At 30.9% G+C, this 23015-nt stretch overlaps 1 protein-coding gene across 9 annotated transcripts in view; it reads right to left on the reverse strand.

Annotated features, from left to right (window-relative positions):
• The window catches only part of LOC129905765 (dual 3',5'-cyclic-AMP and -GMP phosphodiesterase 11-like), a 182100-nt gene that overhangs the window by 7931 nt on the left and 151154 nt on the right, over positions 1-23015 (reverse strand). For 7 of the 9 annotated variants that reach the window (XM_055981332.1, XM_055981331.1, XM_055981327.1 and 4 more), the window contains exons 7-12: positions 20259-20409; positions 16808-16963; positions 13664-13962; positions 13515-13578; positions 13281-13439; positions 10079-10261 (exon numbers count right to left, since the gene is read on the reverse strand). In XM_055981332.1, coding sequence (XP_055837307.1) covers positions 10079-10261; positions 13281-13439; positions 13515-13578; positions 13664-13962; positions 16808-16963; positions 20259-20409 — 1012 coding nt within the window. The remainder of the gene's footprint in view (positions 1-10078; positions 10262-13280; positions 13440-13514; positions 13579-13663; positions 13963-16807; positions 16964-20258; positions 20410-23015) is intronic. The other 2 variants (XM_055981330.1, XM_055981326.1) reach the window with 1 other exon arrangement.

The following is a 23015-nucleotide window of genomic DNA, read 5'->3' on the forward strand; positions in this document are numbered from 1 at the left end:
ACATAAATTGACTCAAAATCTTATCTACGTCCAAACTTTTTTTGTGGTAGAACGTAGAAAGTATTGCGACTGACTCAGATATGAGGCAAAATGCTTTTTTTACCATTAAAAATTTTGTCACTTTGTTAAAAAAAAAGTTTTACTTTGTGTTTACATATGATTCATGGACGTAGTAAGTGTTCATATCCTATGAATTAAATATGATTATTGACCAAAAACGGTATAAGATGATTGTTATAGTTGGTCTCATTAAAAATGATTATACACTCTAAGAACATGTTATAAAAATACACAATTTAGATTAGATTTCAGCTCCGGGAGTGAAAATAGTTATCACCCAACAGAAATTGATTCTGACTCTTCGGAAGATTTTCTAGGAAGTGAAGATGATGACAAGAACATTTCCGGTAAGCCTCAAATAATTAAAGATATTAAATAAATGTAATGCATTTTATATAAAAAATTAGGCAATTATATTTCACTCAATACAACTGATCAAATTTGGCACGATGAAATCTTATAAATTGGAAGAGAAAAATTTGCTGGCATTTCTAGGATACATCGCATAGAAGCCATCACTAATGAAAATGGGAAAATTGATATGGTAAAAATTTTTGAAAATTTCTTATCAGATGATATCGTAATGAATATGGTTGAATATACCAACACATATGGAATTGTGAAAAAAATAAACCAAACGCAGTTATAGATTAGAACAATACTAAAAAAGGCATAGATATTGCAGATCAATTAGCTGCGTTTCATTCGCCACTGAGAAAAAGTCTAACTTGGTACAAGAAAATTGCTGTAGACCTTTTATTTCGAGTTGCAATCATAAATGCACGCTGTATTTACAACAAATTAACCGATGAAAGGCCAATATCGATGTTGCAGGCTCAAGAAATGCTGTTAAGAGTGTTGTTTGGCTCTTGTGCATCCACATCAAATATTTCAAGAATTTCTCCAGTAGCTCTACTCTACGTGCAAGTCAACATTTTTTAACCTAACTACCACGTTCTAATGGTAAAATTGTGAGAAAACGTTGCGCTTTATGCTATAATAAGCTAAGGAGAGACGGACATGTGGCTGTAGTGAAAGCAAAGCAGGTGCATACAGAATGCAAGCAATGTAGTAAGGCATACTGCTTAACATGCTTTAACGTAGGGTTGCCAGATATATTTTGACGAAACTAGTAATCGAGATGCAAAATCCCGGACTTTCCCGAACAAAATCGTATTAAAATTTAACTAAAAATCACATTTTTAGTATTATAATTAACATTCGAGCTATAATAGGTACTACAAAAGTTGTAATGCAATTCCAGTTGAAAACATTTTTAAACTCCATTGAAAACCAATTGCGCAAAATTTTTAACGATTTAGGTAAATGCAAATAGAATTTTTAGTAAGTTACTAAGTTAAGAAATGGTCTTTTTGACTTAGCAACTTACTTAAGTGGCTTTAGATTTTCCTTAATCGTTTAAAATTTTGTTATATTCTATATTTTTGAGTTTTGATTATATTGGAACAGAATACAAAACAGAATTGAGCAGATAATAAACCAAAATAAAAACGCCTCGCTTTTAATGAACTCGATTAGTTTTTTTTGAATAATAAGGGCCAATTTTTCAATAGTCAGATAAACCTCAGTTAGAGCGTATTCCTAGGAATAAAAGTTTTTTTAATATTGACATTTATTCCTATGATGGTCTAACTGACGATTGGAAAATCAGGGCCAAATGAATTTAGATTAGCATACAAGTACTGAGATACTTAAAGGCTAGAAAAAGAGTACAATCCCGGACAATTGATAGAAACTATCCCGGACGTCCCCCACACAGCCAAAAAAGAGTACATGTCCGGAAAAACCCGGGCGCATGGCAACCCTACTTTAACGCCGCACGGTTGTCCAAAATGACTTATCTCGTTGCAAAAATCATAACTTCTGAACGGATTGAGTTAGCGGTACAATTTTTTTTTTTTATTTGAAGGACATTTCTAGGGCTATTATACAAATGAATTTCAATAAAATTATTTCACAGGGTGTTTCGGAATCATCGCCCAAAAACAGATTTTCTTTAAAAAAAAAGTTTAAATTAAAATTGGTATGCCATTTTGTAGAAATCACTAATCCACATTTAAAAACAAAATTTCAAAAAAATACAATGTCCCGTTTTCGAAAATTTTATTTTTCAAAAAAAAATTTCAAAATTTTTTTAAAAATCCAAAATTTATTTTTTTTTAAATTTTATTTTTGGCTTATATTTGAGTTATATAAGTGCTTCTTCACAAAAAGTTTCGTTGAAATCGAATAAGCCGTTTCGGAGAATATCGGATTTGAAAAAAAACGGTTTTATGGCAGGTACCGTAAAAAATCCATTCGGTTCCATGCATTAAGCCGAATAGGGTATGTGTACCAATCAATTGTTGATCCAAAATAAAAATATTTAGCTGCGCATGCTTGCGCACTGCCGAGATTTTGTACTTTGAAAAAAAATTAAGGCAGAAGGAACAGATTTTCTTTAAAAAAAATGTTTAAATTAAAATTGGTATGCCATTTTGTAGAAAGCACTAATCCACATTTAAAAACAAAATTTCAAAAATATACAATGTCCCGTTTTCGAAAATTTTATTTTTCAAAAAAAAATTTCAAAATTTTTTTAAAAATCCAAAAATTATTTTTTTTGAAATTTTATTTTTGGCCTATATTTGAGTTATATAAGTGCTTCTTCAAAAAAAGTTTCGTTGAAATCGAATAAGCCGTTTCGGAGAATATCGGATTTAAAAAAAACCGTTCTATGGCAGGTACCGTTAATAATGATTTTCCAAAAAATTTTTTTTCATTTGAAGATAGACCTTATTTTCAAACTTACATTTGAATTTTTTAAACAAAATCGTTGGAGCCGTTTTTGAGCAATTACAGCTTTACTGAAATTGGTGTATGACAAGTACCGTTATTTTTGGCCCAAAAAAATTAATTCCAAAAACCCCTCTGGAGGGTCTCCAAAAAATGCTACATACCAAATTTGAAGTCAATCGGTCCATCCGTTTAGGCTGTAGATCCTTATACAGACAGACAGACAGACGGACTTCCGGGACCAACTTTTTTGGCATTCTCTATAATCGTAATATCATGGAAAAGTGTAATCTGAACTTTTTTTAGATGTGAATTAGTGATTTCTACAAAATGGCATACCAATTTTAATTTAAATATTTTTTTTTTTAAGAAAATCGGTTTTCGGCCGATGATTCCTAAACACCCTGTAAAACAATTTTCTTGAAATTCATTGGTGTAACAGCCCTGGAAATTTCCTTCAAATTAAAAAAAAAACTGTACCGCTACCTCAATCCGTTCAAAAGTTATGATTTTTGCAACGAGATAAGTCATTTTGGACAACAGTGCGCCGCACACAAAAGTGCAAATAATTTTTAATCCTTGTTCATTCTAATTTAATTTTTTTTATATTTTCTTGTTCGTTTTAAATTAATTTACTCATTAGAATATACAAAAAAATCTCATTGACGAAAAATGCGTTTTCTTAAATATATTTCAATTTTTACTCCAGTCATATTTAGGGGCTGTATAAACCTACAAAAGGATATTAAAATTATTTCTCTGATTTTTTGTATAAAATACTAGCGGACCCGGCGAACGTTGTCCCGCCTCAGAGCAAATAAGGATAATAAATATGCAATAGTCGGAATAAGTATTTTGACAAAATGAACATTTCTCGATCTGATGAGAATAATCTAAAACGGTTAAAGTTAAAAAATCCAAGTAAACGGTCATTTATATGGATGGTGTTATGCTTCGGTGTTGCCATTTTTGTGTTAGCAGTGCGAAAAGCATTTTACATTTTTCAAGCATGTATCAAAATGTTGAACTTATTTAGGCTCCGATCGTAAAGAGTGCGCAAATTGGTAACTAATAACTGAAATTAATGCATCCTTAGTTGTGACATATAATTTGGGTGTGTCTTTTAAACAAATCTGTAGAAAACTGAATTTATAGTGCAAAACTATTGATTACCAAATAAGAAAACACAAAAAAACGTATGCTACCCAAAATTTGCTAAGAATGGGCAAATACAAGAAAAAATGCACAGGTACATTTTGAGGATTTTACTTTAAATCCCAGATTGATCCATAAAAGACTGCAGTTGAAAATGCCATTCTGTCACCAAAAACTTCATTAGCAGAGAGTTCGGGGAAGACAATTTTAATATCTTTACCGGGAGATAACAATGGCGCAAAATTTTAAACGATTTAGTATATTGCTTAAGCCATTTAGTAAGTTACTAAGCTAAAAATCCGTATGCTTTTTGGCTTATTAACTTGCTAAAATGTTTTTTTTGCAATTTACTAAATCGTTTGAAATTTTGCGCTAATGTTTTTACCTCATAGAAACAAATTTAAAAAAAAGCGAAGTTAAATTGTTTTGTTTTTAGTGTGATAAGATCCAGCGTCCAAAAATACCCTAAGTTCATGTGCCATAAGTTCAGAATTTTTATAAATGATGCTTTGCTTGTTTTTAGACAAAATGCACATGATGGACATGGTACATTTGGGTGATAACATAAAATGTTTTTTTTTGTGGATGGCCCCCTAGTGGGCTTATTCCAAAACAAAATGCATTAACAATGCAGTTTTTGTAAGTATCATGTATCTTTCTCCTGGTGCTAACCTACCTCTCCAAAAATTTTCAACTAAATCGATTCAGCCGTTCTTCAGTTATAAAAAACATCTAAAATTTAATAAAAATAATTCCAAAAAATAATAACAATTTGTTTGGAGTATTCAAAATAGATTTACGAATTACGGCATACGTTCGTTAACGTATGGTTGCTATGTGTCCCTATCTTTCTCTACAAATTAAATAGAGACACAAATAGTAAAAACGTTAACGAATGATCGTAATCGTATGCTGTAATTCAGGCATGTCAAACTCTATGGTGACAAGGGGCCAAAACAGCGAGATAAAAATTTGTGTGGGCCGCAGAACATGTTAAGCTACAATGATGAAACTATTTTTTTTCATTTACCATTTTTTTCTCAGACCAAAGTTAGTTATTCAGGATTTTATAGGTAACTCATTCCTCTTAATGACTGAAATAACTGCTCGCTTCGACAGGTACCTACTGTGAAATTTGCAAACGATTTTATATGGCAGTTTTCAAGTGCACAAAAATACTTATAAAATCGGGCATTTCAACGAATTTGGAACTTACTTCGGAGTCAAATTAGAAATCGCTTTCCTCCATTTTCACATGATTCGGCATTAACTCTATGTTTATGGAACAAATCGAAAAAAATCAAGCGAACTTGTCTTTCAAGAAATATTCTGCAAGCCTTTTTCGTATTCAATTTTATAGTTTAGATTTTTTGCGTAGTATTTTTGATACGTCAAATTCTAGTTTATCTTCTGATGTTCCAAAAGAGCTAGGTTGCATTTGAATGCACATTTGCATTTGTTCACATATTCGTTATATTATGAATTTTCCTCGCAGTTTTGAGTTTAACTCAGATAAATGTTTTGCTACATCTAGTATCGTGAATTATTATAAAAAAATTCCCAAGCCCCAGAATCGTTGGTAGGTGGTTAACTCAGAATATTCGCTTCCTAGTTCACTTTAAGAAATCACAATGATTTAACCCACGAGATCTTATACAATTTGTTATTTTTTTTTGGTTTTGTCCCATATTTATTTGTTGATTAGGAAAAAAAGGAGGTGCATGTGTGTCGAACGCTGTGAACATAAAATCTAAATTATAATCTAAAACTCAAAATTAATAAAAATGTGGACTGGGCCGCAGAGTTATTCGTTGTGGGCCGCATGCGGCCCGCGGGCCGCAAGTTTGACATGCCTGCTGTAATTCGACCCCTGATATGCACACAAAATATATTCGTAAAAAAAAAAATATTTTTGTTGAGCCACCCTAACTATTAAGGCTAGGCGTATGGTATGACCTTTTACACCTTCCCTGGACTTCCACCAATAATAATTCAAGACCAAAATTAGGAAAATCTGTCAAGCCGTTCTCGAGTTTTAGCGAGACTAACGAACAGCATTTCACTTTTATATATATAGATATCCGATATTAAAAACACATGTTCATGAATCACATAATGCTTCATGGACGCTGTAAACGGAGTACAAAAAATAATTCATGTTCAAATGTGATTCATAGGACGTGATATTGATGTTTTTTTTCCAAGCAAGAACGTAGGGATGTTTTTCTACAAGCTTATATGGGGACGTAGAATAATATTCGTTTAGTAATAATGTTGAATCATATATGATTCATGAACGTAGGAAACACGGAAAAAAATACAGTTCATGAATCACAAGTGATTCATTGGACAGTAAAGTTGTTAAGATGATGAAAAATAAAAATAAATTTAATATTGAAAAAAATGAAAAAATCTTTGACTTTTAATGGTTTAAGCATAATAAACGCGCTAGGCGCGTTTAAAAAAAAAATATTTATGATCATGATTTTTGTAATCTGGAATATCAACGTATGAAAGGCCTTTAAAAACAATATCCATGACTGAATCGAACGTACCCGTTTTTACAGAGAAAGTTTTTTTTCAGAATTTTTAACACAAAACATACACAAATGGAATGAAAAAAAAGTACAAAATTTCAGTTTTTATTAGTGTAATGAGGAAAAATTGCAAGTTAAGATTTTTAAATGCTATTCACCGCGTTCAACGCAGGCCACAAGAACTTAAGATTTGAATTTTCAGAGGCTCTGATTGGTCAGATGTCATAAAAAGTTAGGTGGCATTTAGTTACGTTTTTTGACATTTAGTTACGATTTTCAGGTGGAAATTTTTATCTGAAAAGTTAGATGGGTGTGTTTGTGTTGGTGAAGTTGGTAAACGTACCAAATGTGCTACACATCAAAATTGAAATGTATGATTTTAATACAAGTAATAAATGGATTTGTTTATTATTTCTTTTGTGTTTGGACATTTGTTGCGGTGTTATTGTTATTTGTTGATATGATATTACAATGCATATCGATACCTTCGCGGAAAAATGTATCAAGCAACATTTCTCAAATTGTTCAGAAAAAGCAAAAAACAAAATTATTCTGTGAGAAAATGTATGGGCTGCACAATTTTATTTTCGCTCTAGTTTCATTTGTATACATGATAGAACAACCAAAATGGTACCAAAACGTGGCGCTTAACTCGTAGTATATTTTTGCACATCAAAAAGTCATTTTCCTTCTTACGGGAAGGTATCGATATGTAATTACTTCGTTTTTGTGTTCTTCCTCCGCTTATTCACGATTCGATGCAAATGGTCTTGTATCGTTGTAAAAGTGCAAAAGTGTAACATTTTTTTAAACTAAAATGCAAAATTTGTCTTTTGTAGTTGTAGTAGTAGAAAAATAAAATTTAGCAATTTTACACTTTTTTTGTTGCACCGGATCGTGAATAACCTTAAATGAAAACAAATGAGGAAATAAAAAAACTTAATGAAGTTGGGGACCAAAGCAAAATTAAACATTCATAAATGGATAGCAGAAAGGGATTTTATGAATCCAACAAAATAATTTTAACAAATACTAAAGTGATCTCACTGAAAATATTAATAAATAACTCTTTTTTTACATAAATGTTCTTTTTTTAAAGTCAAAATCCAAGTAAAGAAAAAAAGTAGATTCTTCGTTAATGTCACCTGATATTCAGATTATTTTTTGCGGTCAACGTCAAAAAAAATCTGAACTTAAGTTCAGATGATTCGTTGAACCAGGCCATTATCTTTATTTGCCAGGGCCCATGGGAAATACGTTAACCTAAAAGTATTGTGTGAAAAATATATTGGGCCATATTCATAGTTCTTTCATAAGCTGTAACTTTTTTGCTTCTAAGATAAGGTTTATCTTATTCATAAACAATTTAGATAAATCACTTTTCTATGAAAAGGAGCTGCTTCTCACCTGGGTACTAACTACAGACTCCATTCTAAGGTAGAATCGCTTTTAAAATATGACTGTCAATGTGGCCCATTGTTTTTAAGATACAAATTGAAATAATGAAGTTATAAAAAAATATTGTATTGTATGTAAAGATGCTGTAAAGCTTTGTTCTATACTAGCGATCAGTTTCAAGATATCGCAACTCAAAAATTAAAAAAAAAGTAAAGCTTTGAATACCTATATTATTTTTTAAGGTGGTCCTTATATTGCTTTATGTCGAAATTCCGCGGTAGAAAGCCATCAATTAGTTCTAAATAGCAAACAAAAAATTCTCTAATTTTTTCGAATTCTTATTTCAACTTCCTAGTCTCCCGGTACAATCTGGAAAACCCCATATAAAATTAGAAAATTACTAAAAAAAATCAAAGGAAATGACGTTTTACATGAAAATTTAACATTAAATCCCGGAGAGGAAGGGAGTCCAATAAAAATCTAAAAATAATTAGGGAAAATTTTGTTCAGTATTTCCAACCTGGTGGCGGCTATCGAACTGCATGTCCCAAATAAGGACCACCCTAATGTATATAGGAATAGGTCTTCGGCATAGAAATTAAAACGGATTATTTTTACAGTTTTTTAAAATCGATGTAATTCGTAACATTTCAGTATTTTGAAATAAATTTCATACTATGTCAAGATTTGCTTTTAAGCTTTAAAACAAAACCAAACAAGTCGTTGTTCTAAAAATAAGAATTTTTATCTAAATATGTATTTATTTAAATAAATCGCAAATATATGTCAAAAAGAGACAACAAGAATTGAACTTGATTTCTGTTGAGATAAAGATACAAAATGAAACAAATATATTACCCTTAGGACTTCCTTCACTTTTGCTCAATTTGCAGCTGAAGATAAACCGTCAGCTATCATTTTGCTTTTCACCCGGTTCTTAATTTAAAGATACTTTTAGCCGCATTTATTTTTTGAAATTGTTTTTTTTATGTTTTAAGTTCGGTAGAACTGATGTTTTTAGTTTTTGTTATTTTTGAAATTCTTGATATTATTTAAAAAGCATTTTTAACTTCTAGAACGACTGTTTTGGTTTGTCTTTATCATTCTTAAACTTCGAAAGCATACAAGTTCCTCCATGAACTTTTTTTCCGTTATATTCAGAACAACCTAATCAAATTAATCTGATTAGAAAATTTCTGGCACCTGAGAAACTGCTACATAAATTTCGTTCTGAAAATAGAATCAAAAGTGACTCTTATACCTAAAAGCAAGGTCGTTATGCATGCCATGTTATTGATTATTTTGAATGAAAAACAAAACTTAAGCATACTTGGTAATTGAAAAACCATACAAATCCTTTTCTATAGATTCACCTTTGAAGATCCTTTTGAATTCTAACTTAAGAATAAAAACTTTCACCCATTGACAAAAACTCAAGATTAAAATTCCTTTTGTTCTTGTTTCCATCTATTAATACAAAATCAATAGTACCTACACCTAAAGCACCTCTAGAGCTTGCACAAAGGATACTTGATTACATTCTTAATTTGCAAAAACCTTTCTCGACGAGCTATAGTTGTAGGATTTAGTCGTCTTTGTCTTTGATTCAATCAAAACCTTAAAAGAAAAGTTAAAATTAATTCGAAACAAAACCAACCTGCCCGCAAACTACTCTTACTACACTTTCACATATCAAATCTGAAAGATGACAACCATACAAGTGTAAAGGAGAGTAAGTACGTCACTCAAAAATATATTTTACAATCAAAATTGAAGTGTGCGTTTCAATAAATTGTTCCAAGTGTCATTTCCAACTTTGAACCATATCGGTTTTACAAAAGATATACAAAAATAAAAAAAAAAAAAAAATGAAAAAGGGGGCTAGGAGAGGTTTGAGAGATGTTTTATGTGAATAAAGAACATTCGAAAACAGAACAGTCAGTCATTCTGGAATGATGCTGCTGATGATGATGATAGGGCACATGAAATCACTTCATACCAACGACATCGACATAAAATCGATTTACGAAACACTCTTAAAGCTTAAAAGGTTTTTCTATTTTTGTATTTTTTGTTCTATCAAAAAGGGAGCTTCAACTTTTTTCTATTTAAGAATTTTTCTTTTGACTTACACTTACCCTCAAGCGATGAGCATCATCCATCGATGCGGATGCATGATAACTAAGGACTTCCAAAGTGACACTTTGCTTAGCCATTGCCACAATAGCCTTTTCATACATATGCGTATTATGAATACCCATGCCGCAGAAGATCGCAAACGCCTCAACAAAGTTCTCGTCGTTTTTGGTAAAGATCTGAAAAAAAGTTTAATTTAATTAAAATTGGAAAATTAAAGAGTTTCTATAAATAAAACTCCAAATCAAATAGAACAGAAACAACCGCACAAGTCTTAGGCTATGGATACCTAGAAATACTTTCTTCTTATTTTAATTATTTGAGATGGAGAATAATGCTTTTTTTTAACAAGCACCAAAACTTCTTCAACATTGAAAGAACTGTTTTTCTTATTGATTGATTTCCTTTCTGAAAATATTTTAAATGAATACTACCTGACTACACAATTAATCCACAAGACCTTCGATGAGCCAGAAGATGTTATCTTTCACATCAAAAGCTAGGTACAAACCAATTCTTAACTAAACAAAATCCATCTATCTACAATAGGTTCATTTTCATTTAGGTATAAAAGACTGTGCATCTCTTGATAACTTCTCCTACGGAAATAAATGCTTCGTTTTTTAAGTAAATTGAAAATTTTATTATTGAACCCAAGATTGAATAGTTTTTGTTTACAGAAAAATACTATACTCTGTCCGATAAAAATTGGCAGTACAGGGAAGATAGGGCATTTGCATCTCACTCTGCTTCACGCCTTCTGAATATGTCTATCACATAAAAAAGCTCACACAGCGATGCCGTATTATCCGAAAAAAATGTTTCGAAAAGGTACCAGCGTTACCATTTTATCGGTAAAATTTCACAAAAACGAAAAAAAAATTAATTTTTCGTTTAACACCAAAGTAACAAAACAAAAAATTCACTCATTTAAAACACAGCCCGACCCCAAGCAAGGGTAAACTATTTTTCCTGTTGAAATGTTAAAATGCGTGTCAAAATGTTGACATTAACTGTTTTCCTTCATACACAAAATAAAAAACAAACAGCCACCAACACCACGACAACACATAATGCTTTTCTTCATTTTAAAAGCTTTAAAAAGCATTAATCCTGAAAGCTCTTTCAGAAAAATAATAGAAAAAGGAGTAGTTTATGAAGGATGTTTACCAATGGTAACTCTTATGTATTGTAAATACTTTTAATAAAAAAGTTTTATCATTGAGTTTCATTCTGCCACAGATCGTGTGGCAGATCGGTCATAGGAGGGTGTACTTCGCTTAGTTAAGAAATTACAACAACAATGCCATGGCGCGTCTGTGGTTTTCTTGTGTGTTTCAGGGGCATATTTTTCGTGAATTGCTTTTTGGCAGTCGTTAGGTCCCACTGATTTTGAAAAAGCTCTCCCATAAGGCCTGTACTGCCAATTTTTATCGGACAGAGTATAGGTACTTTCTTTATCAGACTCAATCGTTTGTTTCAAAAATTGATTGAAATAACTTGATTTTTAAATTAAAATTAAGTGTATTCCACATAATATGAAACAGTTTTGTGTTGATGATGTTCCTGTCGCCATCGTAGCATTACAGACTTTTTCACGTCAATCATTGTAAAAAGTATAGTATGATGACTGGCTTTTACTTGTCTGCAATAGACATTTTTTCTGTAGATTCCTTTGCACACTCTATTTTCAATGGCCTGCATTATCTTGTAGAAGAAAGTCTAAGCGGATCAACAGACCTATGAAATACAGAAGTTGCCTCAACACTTTGGAAAGCTTGTTTGTATGAGCTGTGTCCCGAACCACATGCAAAATAAGCTAAGATTTACCATTTCAACGGTTGTTAGTAAATTAATAACTCCTCTGCGATTCCAAAAAAAAAGCTTTTTGGTTAAATCTTGCAGTGCCTGAAGGCAAAATTTCGGACCTTATATGCAGGATATTTTGCTGGTACTCTCATTCTAATAATCTCTGGTATTGATGCCGAGATAGTTGCGCTAAAACTGCAACCCTTAAAGCTTTTAACCTTTTGGCCTGAAATTCGGTTTGTATCGAATAACTCTCTATATGACTTCATATATTTTTGTCTGGGTTGTTGTTATCTTTTTTAATACTTTATAAGACTAGCTTCATTTTGGTGTTTTCATTCTTTTTACCTAAGATCGATTTATTCATCAAATAAAATACCTCGCTTAAGCCTTTCTTTAGGGCAACAATGAAAAGAAACGAATTGTTATTTTTGTAAACAACAAGCTTCTTCCCAGTTGAAAAATTCGTATTCGAACTTGTGTCTAAAGGTAAAAACAAATATTAGAAATCGTCACATTTTTGTTTTCTAAAGAAACTTTTTGATTAAAACTGCAAAAATCCGCAAAAATAGATAGGACCAGCTACCAAAGATAGCAAAAATTATGATTGGGTTTGCTGACAACTAAACCGATCAATGTTTGCACAATGAAGCAAACAAAAAACACTTTAAACATACCAAAACTTGAAGGCTCATTCCAAAAATTTTAACTATCAAAAAATACTATCAACTTAAAAAAAAACAATAATTGGCCAAATACAGGGAATTTTAGGGCTTTTTAGCATAGGAATCGTCAAGAAATTTCAATAGGTCTAGCAAAGCGTTTACCCCTGTTCTTTTCAGTTTACCCCTCTTCTTTTGCTTTGTACTGTACCTTCTAATTTAAAACTGATGGTTTTAGTTTTGTCTTTTCTTGCACTACCAATAAATTTATTAATTCTTTAATAATAAAATCAGATAGGTAAATATTAAAATACATAAAAACATAAATTCTCAAAGAAATTTTTTTTCTTGTTAACCATTATAAAAATTAAGGGTTCCTGGACTGTCACTAGGGGATTTGGGATTATTTTTTTGAATATTTACAACGGATATTTTACGAATAATAAAATATAATGTTTCAGAGAAATTTTTATAGGTAGGATTCTTGCAAAATCTCTGTATTCCACAATTTATTTAAAACTGTTTGGTTCTACTAAATTATTTATTAACTTTAAAATTGAATTCTGCTTACTGAAAGTTAAATATTTATAACGAGTTTTTAAATAAAACAAAAAAGAATGAAAATGCATTACACTCTCTCATCTTTCTTGTTAATTTCTTTGTTATTTGTCCTATCTGATGTGGAACTTAGAAAAACATTAAAAAAACAACAACAAAAATTACTCACCATTTCATCGAATTTATTTATTAGTTGAATTACACCTATAATTTGACCTAATGAATTCTTTATAGCCATACAAAGGATTGATTTGTGCTTGAATGTTTGTCCTTCGTCGACACTCGGATCAAATCTATCATCTTCGTATGCATTTGGTATATTAACAGTCTACAGTAAAAAAAAAAATATGTAAAATAAGTTACAAAACATTTTAAGAACTTTATATTGGTAAAAGATACTTACCTCACCCGTTGTAGCGACATGACCTGTAATTCCTATATTTATTGGAAATCTCGACTCGAATGGGCTTTAAGAAAAAATTCAAATAATATCTTTTGTAATTTTACTCGCAAATATTAAAAAAAAAAAACCATACAAAAAAAAACACTTACCTTGTTCTCGATATTGAATCCTCTTCACTTAAGTCGTTTGCCTCAAAATCAAAAACCCGTGAAAAACTGCCCTTGGACGCTTCATGTACCAATAATATTTGAACTCTTTGGCATTGTATTAAACTTTGCATATGTGATAGGATTCGGAATACCATGTGTTCAATGGTGCTCTGTTCCTCAAATATCATTCGGGCCAAATCAAGCAGGACCTGATTTCGTTTGACTTCCAATTGAGATTTTTCATAAAGTTGTGCATTACGAAGGCCAATGCCACAAAATTGCAAATAGGAAGCAAATACCTATTGAATACAAAAAAAAAAAAAACATGAAAACAAAATATAAACAGAAATTTTTATGAAAAAAAAAGTAATATATTGGATAGAGAACAATAAAAATCTATCGAATGAGGATATGCTTTTAAAAGCACCATCAAGTACCTACTTAAAGATAGAAGTTTAAGTGTGAAATTTGAAATATAAACAAAATATGATGTTTTTTTCTCAGCTCGGGAGTAAAATATGACAGGGGATCGAAATCTCATTTTTCTTATAAAACAGGGGAATCACTCTTGAAATAAATCGTTAACGTACCTAACCAATAACGTGCGTGCGCTCACAGTGGTGCCGTTGGTGCTTTTTGGTGTCAAAAATCATTTTGCATGGTTACTACTTCTATTTGTAATTATATATTGAATGGTATAACTGTTCATATTCAATTAAAAACACAAAAAGAAAAAATTTCGAAAACAAAGTCCACAAATGACATAATATACGCTATTTCATGGATTTTTTTTAACTAACGTAACAAAGTCAAAAATATCTATGACGTATAATTTTGACCAAATTTCATGACTTTTCGTTAAAACAGTTTACAAAACAAAGTTATGCAAGAAAGGACCCCAAAACAACAAACTTTTCATGTGCACGCAATGCGGCTCTGTGTTTAATTTTGTTTCGAGTAAAACGATACTGAATTATAGTATTATAAAGCTAGTTTTAAAGTTTTAATTAAAATGTTATAAACATGTTAACATAATACCACAAAGAAACTTACATTTCATTCAATGTTTGGTACATTTATGCGGTAGGAACAAATTTCAAAGGAAAATTAAATTGAAAATGTATGATACCTGGGGTGCAGAAATAGGTTCTTGGTAATGTAAGAATTTTGTATTCTCGTAGAATATTGATTTTTTCAATTTAATTGAAAACACATTAAAATTTCTTTGTGATGTTGTCACATGTCAAATAAATTGAGGAAAATTAAGTGTTTGAAGATATTTTTTAACATCTTTTATTTCGATAGGGCGTAATGGTTGAATAAGAATCAAACACAATTTCTGTAGAAAAGAAGAACATATGTACATAGGCATAAAGTAAAAAAGTATTAATATTTTTACTAGCAATATACATATGTAAACATGAACGGTAAGTATATAGTATCTATATCATAGATACTTGGATTGGAATGTATACAAGGCTCATGGGTAGGTAGAGTATTTTTTTAAATTTCCGAGTTTGTCAATTTTCCATACTACTATTTTCATAGTTGAAGAAAAGAATCATTTATACTGATTTTTCAGTATAATAGCATCAATAACTCAAAAACCAGGATTTTTGAGTTATTCCGGTTTTCTAAAACAGAAACGATATTACTACATTATATCAGGTGTGTAGTGTAAGTAGGTATCAATCACTTGGCAAATAGTAAGTTTTATGTTACAGCTCCAAATCACTCGCAGAATCCTGGGAATAGCGTCAGTTCAAACTACAGAAAAACTCATAAAACATTATTTTGAAGATATTTTTCGGATTACCCGCGTTTTGAATAAAGTGTTCTTTTGTACTCGTCTCCAATGTTTCGCATCAATTTACAAATTATATAGGTATCATATAATTGTATCAACCGGGAAAACCTTACAAATTAAATTCATAAAACGTCGATTTCGGCTACCGACCACAAACTACATGCTCCTTATTAAAACGAAACTTTCATCACAACCTTGCATAACCGGGCAGAATGGAAACCATTCTTACACAACCAACTTAAAAGTCTTGATTATAAGCTTAGAAACTATTTTGTGGAAAAAAAAGGAAATCACTCTATACCTAAAGACATTTTTATGAGATGTTCAGAATAATAATGGGTCAAGTCCACTTGTCTATAGGCTGAATGTTTTAAATGTTTCGTTTAATATCAAAAAGTATGAAAGAAAGACATTCTGGAGATAAGGAGCTATTGTTCTGTGAAACATTTAGTTTAAAAGCTTCTGAGAAAAAGCTTCTCAAAGTTCAAAATAATGTACAAATTTAAAATGGACTTGACCCATTATTATTCCGAACTCTACATCTATTCAAAGCTTCTATATGATTTTGGCGAAGTCAATTACATATTTCAAATATACATAGGTAGTTTTCCGAGCATGAGCATGAGAAGAACTATTGCCCTTTAATTTAAAACCACATCGAAACAATTTAGAAGTGAAAAAAACAGTAAACGGGCATTAAAATTCACCTATTCTGATTAATTTTCTTTTGATCGATGAAATCTTATAATACGCATACGCCAGATTGACTGCTAGATATGAGCTCAGAAAAGATTTAACAAATTTTATGCCTCACCAGAGATATAAAATATAGATTGATAGCTGAAAAAGCTAAAAACCGATTGGAACTTAGTTTTCAAAACAAAAATCCCCAATAGTCTTGATTTAAAAAAAAAATCCATCTCATTGATCCAAATAATTATAATACCTTTATCTTTCGTAATTTATTAAGATCAAAGAACAAAGCTTAATTAGTGCCCATGAAGCAAAAATCAAATGAAGCCTCATAAAATTAAAATTCATGACTTATAAAATACCTATCTGTACCTAAAAAAAAAAAACATTTCTTTTAATGAGCTATGTATTTCGTATAGCAAAAACGGTCATTCATTCCATTAAATATTTTTTTTTTTGTTATATGAATATTCATTCAATTAGGTATCCTTTTCTATTATAATTATGTTCATTTTCTTTTGAGAACAAATTTATTACAAAAGACAAGAATAATAATAAAAGAAAAGACCCCAACATGACCCAAATTACACAGATACAAGTCTAAACAATAAATGAATTAATTTGTATTTCTTTACTAGGCATACCTTTTCATCGTTTTCAGTAAAACGTTCGCCACCCAATTTATTGATGACTTGTGCTACACCAATTACATCCCCCGATGAATCTTTAATTGGCATACATAATAAAGCTTTGGTCCGATAGCCTGTAATGCTGTCTATTTCACAATTGAATCGGTTGTCCTGAAATTAAAAATTGAGAAAAAAATTACATTTATAAAATTAGTTCAAATAAAGAAATGAATGGAAAGTAGCAGTGCCCGTCAGCTAATATTTGTTCCAATATGGTGGTAGAATTTGATGTTCATGAAAACATTCGGATAAAAAAAAGGTAAATGTATACGCAGAAGTGTACAGTGACGTATGATTTATGAATTAAGCTCAATTTATTGAATTTACCATAATCTACATATCACAGTGTGTGATGTCAATATTTTCAGAAATAAACTGTTTTTTACTATGAAAACATAAATATGTGTAGGTACATATACAGTAGGGTGTGTCAAAGTGCTCAACTATGGAATTTTCAAATGTAATAGCTTTTAAAAGTTCCATTGTTTATCAAAATTTAATTCTGCGTTTACATTTTTCATTTTTATTAATATCGTTGGCTCAAAAATATAGGAAGAAATTAGGTTTTTTAGAGGTTTTTGAAATATGTACCTACATGTTTTTTATTTTTAATTGCACCGTTTGGATACAAAAAAAAATATTAAATATTTTTAGGCTTTCTCGTGAAAGATAATTCCAAGAAAACGCTTTTAAGCTTATCTTTGTTGAAATTGAACAATTAGTACAGAAGCTGCAAAATAATCAGCGAAGGAAAAAAAATCATTTTTCATATAAATCATTTTTTTCTTAACAACTTCAACCGATTTGAGCGAGCCCAAGACGAACGATATTATAATTTTTTTTTAAATATTATTAAACCCTAGACCCTAATACAACTTTTGACCACTATTACATTGCAAAATTAGGGTACTTTTTTTCCGCCATACAAAAGTGACACACCCTAATATACAGGGTGTCCCACCGCCCCAAATGAAAACCATAGATTCCTGAGGTAATTTTAAGTCGAAAAATTTAAGTGGCAATTTTCTCGTTTACGTCCCGTTTTCGATTTATGATGGTTTTTATGATTTTTTTTCTCTTTTCCTTTAACTGGCCAAACTACGTCTGATTGGAAAAGATTTTTTTTAAAACAATCAAGAATTTATTACAGTTTTAGTTTGTGTCAAAACTCTTTTTCTACGGACTACCGTTTCTCCGCAATTTTGCATCAAACACAATTTTCTTCGTTTTTTAAGTTGTTTTTTACACTTTCATATCATTTAAGTAAAAAAAAAAACACATGAATGAGTATTAATTTTTTGCGCTTATTATTAAAGTCCCAGTTTGTTTTCTTAATATACCTGTACCTTCTTAATATATCTGTAGTTGGGCTTTGTATACACTATTACGGCCATATTATTCACTCTGGTTTAAGTTTGGATTAAAGTTAATTTTAAATCCAATCACTTAAATCTGAATTAAATAAATCCAAGGATTTAATTTTTTGTTCATATTATTCAATCAAAAAAAAATTATGTCATTATTCAATAAATTTTGTATAATTTGCATTTATCTTAAGTTTTCCTATGTGAAAATGCTTGAAAAAAACAATTGAATGCTGTGAAAATTCATTTTATATCTGGATTTATAAAGTTAAACAGACCTCCAGAGAGCAGTTTAAATTAATTTGGATTTAACGAGATTGGATTTAAAAAATTGGATTTAAAATTGGTTTTAAGTAGTGAATATTATGGAATTGGATTTATTTTTGACATTTGACATTGTTTACATCCAGATATATTTTTTAAACTAGTGAATAATATGGCCGTTAGTGTACTAAGAATCGGTATGGAGTGGTTAACATTTGCTTGTTTCTAACTTTATCCCTCCTGAGCTGTCTCCTCATAAATAGGCCCGAAGAAGAATTGGTAAAGTTTCAAAAGAAGCTTTTTTAAATGTTCAAGAGCTAGTTTTATAAAGTAATTTAAAAAAAAGAAACACTTTTCAAAAATTGAAATTTAGGTTTTGAAAGTTAAATGAAGAGCACTTCCAAAATTGACGTGTAGTTTTCAAAAATTCTTAAGTTTTCAAAACTGATAATCGCGTCAATTTTTTTTTTTTTCATTGAATGTTCAATGTTCATGTTCAACTACCAATTTTGTAAAAGTAACTTTCAAAAAGCAGCTTTTGAAAACTTAATGTAGAGAGTAAACACGTGTTTTATTTTAGAAAAATTAATATAGCAGTTATTAAAATTTGCGCGACAATTACTTCATTTTCTAAGTTTTAAAAATGGAACTCAAGTTAGTACTTTTCGAAAAAAATCTTCTTAAAATTTTCAAAACACTAAATTTAAAAAAAGTTTGAAAAATCAAGTTATAAATATTTTTTCCATTGTTTACAAGCTAATATTACTTAAGTATCTCAAAACTAAAACCCACAACCTTTCAGAAATAACGGAGTTCTGGCTCACTGATTTCTAGATAATTGACTTTATAGGGTAGGTTGTAAGTCCATAATTGGTTTGTAGACTTATAACCCACTCAAGTTGACTTTTGGCCTGTGGACTTATGATTCTGCACCGATGGGATAGGGGTGGTCATACATAAGGTCAAGAAATCAAAACCATTAGACACTGAACAAGATGGCCCATAAGATTAAGGAACCCTAAGAAGTTAGTGCCTTAGTACTGAGGCATTAGAATATAAGACCAAAAGTAACAAGAAGAGATTTAAAATTATGATTTCTTATTAAAGCTAAATGATTACTTAACCCCTGGATATTTAAGATTGCAGCCAATATTTCATCAGTACTCCAAAAATCAACACTACCTTATGGTCTATAACTTAATGGCTCTGTCAAGATTTTTCTTCTTTTTTTTCATGTTACTTTTCTCATAAACATCAAAAACACATTTATTTCCTATATATCGATAAAAGGATAATAATTTTCGTTTTCTAGGTATTTTCCGACATGTCATCAATCTTTATCTTTTTGCTTCATCATAAAGTGTACATATATTGATTATATGTTATATTCTGGTGTCCACTTAGGTATAAGACGAAGTAAAGTCCTTTACACAGGAGAGAAAAAATAATAAAATCAAACAGTGTATAACTGATAAAAAAATAGCTTAACATAAGTTTTTCTTCGAAATGACATGTAAGAGGGATGACACCTTGAAAATGAATAATGAGCTTATTTTTTCAAAATACATTATTCATAATGAAACAATTAAGTACTTAAGCCTTTTAAGAAAAATAATGAATTATGTTAGATAAATAATTCATAGTCACTCATACAAATCTTACTTCTAACTATACCACAAGTTAAAGAATAAAATAAACTAACCACTTGTATTCGTTTAAAACGTGACTTTTTCACATCTAATAAATAAAAAAGAAACAAAACTTTATATCTAAGTTACCTTATAAGCATCTGGTATGTTTACTGGTTCACCACTCTCAGCTACATGTCCTGCGATACCAGTGCCCCATGCGACTCGAACTTCTTCCTGTTGTTCCATTTCTTCTACCGTACTTCGGGGACAAACATCGAAAAGTTTCGACACAAGACACCTGAAATATTCACAAAAAGTTAAATAATGATATTTTTTTGTTTGTTTATTTTGTGATTGTATTGCTGCAGGTTTTAGGGTTAAAGTTGGTAGGTGTATTCGTTATGATGAGGAAGGACCTCGAAGGACCCTTAGGGTAAATGTAGATTGGAACATAGTAATTCTGAAATGCATAATATCAAGGGTTCCCTGGATGATTTCTCTGCCTACAAACATACCCATTTGATATAGGATACAAGTTAGTTTTTGCTCTGTCCCGTTGGATTTATTCTAATTCCCACTATGTAGGGACTACATCCTTAAGCATACATGAAAATTCAATTTTGGCAAAGTCGTTCAAAGAAAAATTCACACTAAATATCGCTGATAAAATCTGCAACTCATATACGACAGCGAAGTCTATTCTGTTTGTCATCTGTTTTTTTTTTTTTAATTTAACGACTTCAACAGTCAGTCTGAGTCTGGGAATAATTTCATGCAACATTTAACATTTCAGATAAAATATACAAAGTGCGTTCGTCGTCTACAAACATCACAAGAATGTGTATCAAGTTTCAATATCATCCACATACAATATAATATTCTCACAAATTTATATGTTTTTTTTTTTTGCTGTTTTGAAAATAAAATGAATCCATCTAGATACATTTATTACATTTGTATGGTTTTGATGCTTAAAGTGGAATATGAGAGCTAGGAGTTGAACATATAACAATAATTGCTCATTGACTGTAAAATTAAGCGAAATTCTTGACAAAAAAATAGAAACGAATGACAGAAACAGAAAATCGTCAACCATCATGATCTCTTTTCTGCTGATGGCTACACAAAAGTGAAGAAAACAACAATTATTTTAGCAGCAAGCAGCACCAGCCAGCAAACTTTAGTATAAAAGACTCGAAAGTATGAAGAACCAGCAATAGAGAGCGTCATCGTCGTCAGTGGGTCGTTTGGATACTTAATTAAGGTGGCATTCTGGAGGCGACTCTCCACAAAACGGTTCCTAGGGGTGAAATTTTCTGCAATTAAATCTTTTTATAAAAGACATAGCACTATAAATGTGTGCAGATGCTACCACTGTTTGGAGTTTGTAATGCTGGCTGGCGGGTACAATACAACTGGTACCTATTGCCGCATATCTCTAAAGTGGTCGTGACCGTGGTTCTGTGATAGTCGTTCGTCGTTATTGTCGTATGTGCTTTAGGGACGACAACATTCTAGATTGTATAACGCACAGGATTTTTGTTCAGATATATAAGAAGTAATATAGAAGGAAAACTCATTAGGAACGAGTTTAGCTGATGTAATTCTTGGGATTATCCTTCAAGGAGAACAACTTGTAATTATTATATCTGCAGAATGTGGTTATTTTGACAAATTCTAAGATGTAATTAAAACTGGAAGAGGAGAGATTTTTTTTATTGTTGTTGGGGTAAAGAAGAACAATTTGGATTTAGTTTTATTGCTTAGCAGACTTTGTCTGTGTACAACAGAATGGAATTTTAGGAACTGACCTGCAAAATTGGACAGCAGGATTCGGAACTGTTTTTAAAACGATTTTCAATTGAAATATTTATTGAGGTATTTATTTATTAATTTATTTATCTGAGGAAGAGATTAGAAATTAATAATAATAATCTTTATACCATCTACATAAATAGCTCGGAATTTGTTACAGTACTACTTACATCATTTATCGCTTCAACAAATAAAAGAGGTCCAAGGTGACTGCCCTGAGGAACACCTGATGTGCCAAAGATAGGATCAAACACAACTCATCTGAAAACAACGATTTTCTAAATATGACTTAACCCAGTTGATGAATGAAGGTGGGAAACCTAGTGTTTTTCATTTGTTATAAATGATTTGGTAGGTGATCTTATCAAATGCTTTGCTTAAGTCGGTTGCAATCACATGCACTTCATAGCCTTTTTCCTTTTTCCATAATGTCATCGAGACGTAGATCTTCCTGCTGAAGTGAAACGACTGACTTACAGTGGAAATTAAGGGCGTTAGATACTTTGAACAAGTTTCAGGAAAGAGCAGAGTTAAGCTATCAGGCAAAAGTAAGAAATTTCATTTTGACTGCATTTTTGGGAGAAAAGTTCTCATTAACACTCTGAAAACCTACATTATGCCAACGAGGATCTGCTAATAGAGAAAAATCTATCATTATCCAAATCATTTCCGACTGGAGGATTCACTAAAGAAAGTAGCAAATAATTTAGCGATCGATAGAGGGTCAGAAGATGTTAGGTGTGTTTTTTATTACCACCGGGCTTAACTGGTTAAAAAAAACGCCTCTGGGCTTAGCGAGAAAAATTGACAGCACTGCATACTAAATGTTCCGAAATCAGCTGACACAAAAAAATATAAAGTTGTCATATTTTTCGCTTTTGGGGTTTCTTGTGTGTTTTTGAAAATAAAAAGTTCAACTAACTATTAAATAAATATTTAAAATAATAATTGTCCTTCCAAACATCAGTTTTGATGAAAGAAATTCTAAACAATTTACGAACAAGTTTATTTGGTAGCACAGATTTAAATCTGTTGAAAAAGTTAAGCCCAGAGAATTTTCCGGGCTTAACAGCTAAGCCCAAGGGGCTA

Source organism: Episyrphus balteatus, chromosome 1, assembly GCF_945859705.1.
Source record: "Episyrphus balteatus chromosome 1, idEpiBalt1.1, whole genome shotgun sequence".
Lineage (NCBI taxonomy): Eukaryota > Metazoa > Arthropoda > Insecta > Diptera > Syrphidae > Episyrphus > Episyrphus balteatus.